The sequence below is a fragment of the Populus nigra genome, chromosome 1 (assembly GCF_951802175.1).
Source record: "Populus nigra chromosome 1, ddPopNigr1.1, whole genome shotgun sequence".
NCBI classification, from domain to species: domain Eukaryota; kingdom Viridiplantae; phylum Streptophyta; class Magnoliopsida; order Malpighiales; family Salicaceae; genus Populus; species Populus nigra.
In genome coordinates, this window is record NC_084852.1 from 20366618 (window position 1) to 20373362 (window position 6745).

Consider the following 6745-nt stretch of genomic DNA (forward strand, 5'->3'; position numbering starts at 1 on the left):
ATGTTAGCAAACCTTAAAATTAAAGCGAGCTAGCGTCTGCAAAGCAAGTTGCACCAGTGCTGAACCACTAAGGTCCGATACTTGCTGAGGTGCATTCGTCATAGTCCCTCGAACAGTATGAATAGCTGCCCTTGACTGAGAAAAATGGGACTTCGAAAGAGCTAACGAAATGCAATCCAGCAGCCGCTCTTGAATAGTCGGCAGTAATGATGGAATACTGAAACAGCAAATGATAGCATAGAGATTTTAAGCTCCTGACCACTTTTGAGGGAAAATTTTTATTAAAAAAATGAGGTTATTAAATGGCACACCATACCTATCACTTATCTGCTCAAGGGCTTCAACAAGCGTGGGAGAGAGCCCAGCAGAGAACATGACATCCAAAAGGCTGCGGACATAAGGTTCCATAGCAGTTTTCATGGCTTTTGCAATATTTCCAACACAAGCCAAAGCCTCAAGTGAGGGTTTGGCCCTGCGTGGAGCAATCTAAAAGGGGGTGCAGAGGGAAGACAGAAAAATACCAATAAACCCCAAACTGCAAAAGATGAAATAGAAAGAAAACCAAAATCACTGGAGAAAATAATGTCAGCCACATAGTGGGTAGCTTACTGCATCGCGTAAGTGAGCTGTAATTGTCGGCAAATAATGTTCAAGTTCCCCATCCAAAGCACCAGCCATCTCCCCAAGGGCAATGAATCCACTCCCACGTTCAGCTGGTATTCTTAGCACTGCAAGAATATGATTCATGCATATCTGCAAGACATCACAATTTGATGTTAATCATAATCAGTTAAATAATTGTTGATACATCTGGGATACTCTGTTCCAAAATGCTATTTATTATAGCTGCTGCAGTATGATTAAGGAGGCAGTGAAAATCACAAACCTCTAAGTAGTTTGTAACAAATCTATCCCGCAGAAAGTGAGCAATGCGTGGTAGCAATGAAGTTATGCTAAGGCGAACAAGTCGATCTCGATGCTCAAGGTATCTAAGAACAATGTCAGCAACTTCTCTGTACCTTGACATCATAAACTCACCAGTATTCCTACATAAATCATGTTCAATTACATGAATATTAGATGCTATAAGAAACTACATCATGGTAGTAGTTCCTGTTCAACATTCATCAAATTGCCAGCAGTTATACAATCACAAACAATCATGTGGAGCTTAAAATATTATACAGTTTATGCAATATCGAAGCCCTGTATTCCTGAGAAATAAGTCAATCTATTCAGAATTTTATCAAGTGCAGCTGGCACACAAATATATCATTATAATCAGAAACGGTAATGTGGTCCTTATGAATACTTTTGCATGGTATCTTAAAATCATGACAGTGAGTTCGCCAACAAAAAGTATGTCATGTCACTGTCATGTCATTTTTCTTTGCATTTTTTTTTTACTAGCTTAACAGTCACATACATTATAAATGAATCTATAGCAATAAATTCAGATTATACCTTATTGGATATAAGATGAACATATATTGACTAATTAACAGAACTGCAAAATAGAAAGTATCAGCAAGATCATGGAAATCCATCCATTCAGCGAAAGCTTCCAAGGTCTTTCTCGGCACCTTTCCATGATCCCACCACATCAATAATTCACATGCCAAATGCCACAACACCCACCCTCCATAACTAATTTTGCAGAATAATTGAAGTGTCATGATGCCAAACTAAATACAATGAGTACACCAGCTTCCAATTCTACAATAAGCAAATTAGCAAAGCTAGCTCCAACCAATCAACCAGTAATTAAACTGCTGGCTCCCTACTGTCCCTTGGAAGTCTCCTTCCAATTTTATTGCTATCAAAGCAAGAATATATAACGAAACCATAAATTTTTGGAAGACTGGAAATTTTTTAATCAGAGCTAAAACTCAACAAATAAAGCTGACAGCATTCTTTCAACTAAAGCGTGTATTTATTCTTCAACAGCATAAGCCCTGAGGAATGGCCAAATAGGTGTGAAGGAGACCATGAACTATGAATAACTGTGACAACCAAACTCAAAATAATTAACATTTCTATTATGAGTGTACTAAGGAATTGAGATGAAGTTAGTGTAAGGTCCAATAGTTTGGTATGTTTGTTGCAAAATGGGAATTGAAACTTGGGCTCTTTAGTTTCCTGGAGGCCAAGTGTTTTCCAGTTTGAAAAGGAGAAAAAACTTTCCTTATCAAACTTAAAATGGTATATCATAAATTCAAAGCAGAAACAGGATAGCATATAGAAAAGGGAAGTTATTTTTACCATTGCCAAACAGCTGGGAATGTTTCCAGCACATTTTCAATGGCAAAGCAAATATCAGAAAAAAAATCATTGTCCCAAAATTTGTTTTCCAAAATTAATTCATTTACGTCAAACTAGTGGATCCTTGAATACAAAATCCCACAATTAAACTAATTTCATGATTCATCTCCTAAAACCTGTTATCAAAGTTGAAACATGAACCTGTTTTTTGAGCAAGTTAGTTTAACTGTTTAATCTTTTATTTATTTATTTATTATTATAGACAGAACATAAAGTGCTTCATTTGTTAGCTCATACGCAACAGTTCGTAATATAATGCTGTTGACTAGACTTGTACTGGTTAGCTGTGAATGTCACATAGCATGAGATAGGGTGCAGAGTTTTAAGCTCATAGCCAACACTATCCAATAGAAGTACGGGACAATAGTCACTACAAGACAATTTACAGCAACATGTTAGCTCAAAAATAAGCAAGCAATCATTTTGCAACCATTCATTCAAGCTAGAAAATTCAATTAGTCCACGTCAGAAACATTTCCACAATAACACATTCAGTCATTTATAACAACCTCAAGAGCTCTCCAACAGCAAGCAAAGAACCATGTATGCTGTGAACAGGAGCATTTTTACCCAATCCATCTTGTGTAGCCTCAAACATACGATAATACCTGCCAAATACCCAATCAAATTGAAGTGTTTACTCAATAAGTATGATGAAAAATTGTTTGTAGAAGGCAACACAAACATCAATACAATCAAACAAGCAGCAAGAAAGTCATGTATTCAAGCATAGTGAAAAGGCAATATGTGATATTCACTTATCTATATATAAAAGGAACAGAGACACAGAAAGAATTAGCTCCAACTACTTCCAAGCGCCCATTACAAGACCTATCACTAGACAAACTCAAACAGCAAACGCCTGCCTTGTTGCTGCATTAAGAATTGGAGAAAACAACACTTCATCGGAGTAATATTTCAAGCATTGAGGCAGGCTCCTAGATCAAATTTTATTAGAACTGTATCAATTAGAAAGTCCTAATCAAATCTTTATGACAAGCAAAAATACAGAGATGGCATGTTGAACTTAGCTTGTTCATCTTATTTTAGTGCCTTACAATAAGCATTTGATGCGAAGTCCCAATCAAATCTTTATGCTAATCAAGTGGCAGAAAAAAATCTCAATTTAACTCCTACATTATCAAGTCTTGTTACAATCGAGTAAACTAGTAAACCCGCGCTGACATCCCAACAACATAATTCTAGGTGAAATTCCAATAAGCGCTTTTTAAGCTTCTAGGTATTTTCTTTCTTCTTATTCTTGCTATCATTACCACTTTCTTAACATACACGATAAACATTAACAACTTAAAGCTCAAAAATACCCCCTATTACTATTACAAGCACCATTCAAGGCCCTAATCAATTTGCAAATTGAAAACAACGCTACTCTATTTAGTAAACCAATAAATTACTAAAGGCCCACAAAATCTTTTAAAACAAGTCTAGTCCAGGTTGGAATTCCTTTTCCTAGGTCATTCTACAATACAGAGTAGATAAAATTTTGTACCCACAAAGAACATTTATAACCATTGGATTAGATCAACCCAACACATATAAACCGGCCATACCTGGTTAATTTAAAAGAAATAACAAAAACATGTTATTTGTGTTTACGAGCCTCTCTAGTCCTACTCTCCTGGTTGAAACAAATAACAATAAGAAAAGCTCTCCTAATAGAAAAGAAAAGAAAAGAAAAAAGTAGTTGCAGATACCAATCTCTTTTCTTTCCATCCTAAACTTGCATGCTTGTTAAGATGTTTCTCCTTGACAACCTTCATTCATTGACATATCTAACTCACATGTTTGTCCTTTCAATTGCAAATTTACATAAACATAGAAATCAAATCACTGTTAGATAAAACCCTAATATACTTTCGTGGAATTAAAGTTTATTCACAAGAATGGGAAAACCGGTAATTAAATCATTAAGAACCAAAAAAATTGTAGATTTGCATCTTTGAAAATCAATGATTTTAAGATAGGGAATAGGGGATTTCTTGTTTGCCATATAATTAAATAAATAAATTGCATTTATAAAAAGAAGGTACATTTTCACATCGATGTCAAGAAATTAATTATATTCATTTAGGTTCAGGAAACTAAATGAAGAAAAGAAAACGGGAGGAAGAAGCTGAACAGCATGATAACTGACTGTGTAATCAACCAGTTCATCATTTAAATTTTAACCCAAAGGTGTATGTTAAATGAATCAAATCCAAGGGGTAAGAATTAATGCCGCATCAGTACAGAATTTTAAAATTTTGTGCAACAGTTAAAGCCCCTTCCTCCCATTATAACTCACAGCTTCTGGATGCAAAATGTGTATATACTTCTGTAAAATCAAAATATATCACAAATTATCATAACTGACCACTGCACACGCCAACGTGTCTCACGCTTCTCGATAACTCGAAGGCAAGCACGCAGTGCCTCCACAGCTCTCTCTCTAATTGCCAATGTTGGATGCCTCAGTGCAACCCAGATTGCATCGACAAATTCAGGTACGTGAACATTGAATACTGTAGAGGCATTTTCTGCCACTTCCTACAATAATCAAGAACACATCCTTAGGATGTAGAAATTTTCAAAAATTTAACAAAAAGGCAAAAAAGTCTTTAAGATGGTGAGGTACAGTCTTTATAACATCATCAAACGAACAAAAAATATGCTTGTCAATAGAATAATAAACAACCATGCAATTAATTTGTCGACTGAAAAAGAAAAGGAAAGGGAAAGTAAGTCACTTACTTTTAAAATTAAGACAGCAGCAAAAAGGCGAAATTCTGCTTTATCATTGTGAAGCCAATCTAGTGCCATTTTGACCTAACACAAACAAAAATATCAGAAGCCACACAAACAACAACAACATAATCAAACCAGACAACGTATAACCAACCTGAAATTCCACTTCATCTGCAGTCATTGCTCCACCAGCCCTAGCCAAATGGCCAAGAACTCTACTAGCATGTGTCAACACTTCAGGATCCCGCTTTACCTCAAACACACTCCGCATATAAATAGCAAACTTTGACACTTTGGATGCATTCTCTCCAAGTGCTACGTCTATTAACTCATCAGTTGCTCTTAATGCTCCCAAGTTCTCAGCAACCTCGTTACTCTCTAATAAACTAGAAATTCTTTCATATAAATGATCCATAAAACGGGGAAATGCTTCTCCACTTATATCACGTGCTTCTTCCTCTAGATGTTTTCTCAATGCTAATGTCACCCCCTCCTTCAACATAACAGCACAGGCATTCCAACATCAAAACCAAACAAATTTTTAAATGCATGAATAAATAACCACAAAAACAGACAACAAAAGAGCCAAAAACTCTCATTTTCCATTGTAGTCTCTGACTTTTCTAATAACTTAATTACTGATTGGTAATTAAATACGAATGCTTAATTAAAAATTCACTTTGTTAATTTCTATCAAGTATAACTCCATCATGAATTACTGATTATACGCAAAAACTAACAAGAAACACATTTCTCCATTCAAAACCAGAAAAATTAATTTACTAAGAGGAAAAGCAACAAAACGCGTAACTCTAACACACTCACGTTTCCGCTTTCACCTTTCTTGATTTCTAATTTTTCTAGTAACTCAATTAGTGATCAGTACAAAAAGCTATTGAATGTTAACTTTGATAATTACTAGTAACTCTATCGCTGATCACTAATTGAACACAAAAACCTACGCGACAATTAACTTCGCTGAAATTAACGAGAGATTTAGCGATACCTTAGGGTTGCCACGAGTGCAGAGGTCGGCAAGGATGCGATTAAGAGCGTCGAAACTTCCGCCGCCGGGGGCGGTGGTTGCAGGCCCGACCAGAAAACGGAGGGACTGCGATGTGGAGGCCATTTTTAACAGAAACCTACCTGCTACTAATCTCTCTAACTTAACTTAACTTAGCAGCAATTGCTGTATGGATCTTGTTTAAGACATCGACTTTTCTTAAAAGGGAAAGCGGGAGAGCGAGGGCTTCACTTTCACAGAGAGAGGGGAGATACTTCAAATTCGAGAGGGTTTTTTTTTTTGTGCTCTGTCTTTTATTTTCTATTTTTTATATTTCAAGAGAGAGATGCACACGTTATAAGTACGCTTGGAGGCTGCAAGAAGCGAGTGATGACGGGCATCTGTTATCTTTCACCTTTTGCGCTTTCTGTTCGTTGCGTCCAGGATCGGGACCGTTTATGTTCTTATTTTTTAGTTTAGAGACGAGACTGTCTATATTAAAAAAAAAAAAAAAGGAACAAGAAAATGGAACAGAGTCTAAAAATCGCAAAATATCTGGACTTTCTTTTTTTTATTCATTTTGAAACTTCTTTTATGAAAATTTAATTCATAAACACTAATCTCAAGTAAACAGTGGGTCTTTTTATAATAACTTTATTCATAAAATAATAAATA

General features: G+C 35.7%; 1 protein-coding gene across 3 annotated transcripts in view; it reads right to left on the reverse strand.

Annotated features, from left to right (window-relative positions):
• The window catches only part of LOC133698913 (serine/threonine-protein kinase TOR), a 29790-nt gene extending 23278 nt beyond the window's left edge, over positions 1-6512 (reverse strand). For 2 of the 3 annotated variants that reach the window (XM_062122033.1, XM_062122025.1), the window contains exons 1-9: positions 6074-6506; positions 5222-5560; positions 5074-5148; positions 4697-4869; positions 2832-2930; positions 887-1046; positions 610-753; positions 317-486; positions 13-217 (exon numbers count right to left, since the gene is read on the reverse strand). In XM_062122033.1, coding sequence (XP_061978017.1) covers positions 13-217; positions 317-486; positions 610-753; positions 887-1046; positions 2832-2930; positions 4697-4869; positions 5074-5148; positions 5222-5560; positions 6074-6196 — 1488 coding nt within the window. In that variant the 5' untranslated portion in view covers positions 6197-6506. Of the gene's footprint in view, positions 1-12; positions 218-316; positions 487-609; positions 754-886; positions 1047-2831; positions 2931-4696; positions 4870-5073; positions 5149-5221; positions 5561-6073 lie in introns of all 3 variants that reach the window. The other variant, XR_009843211.1, reaches the window with a different exon arrangement.
• Between the last annotated feature and the right edge of the window lie 233 nt (positions 6513-6745).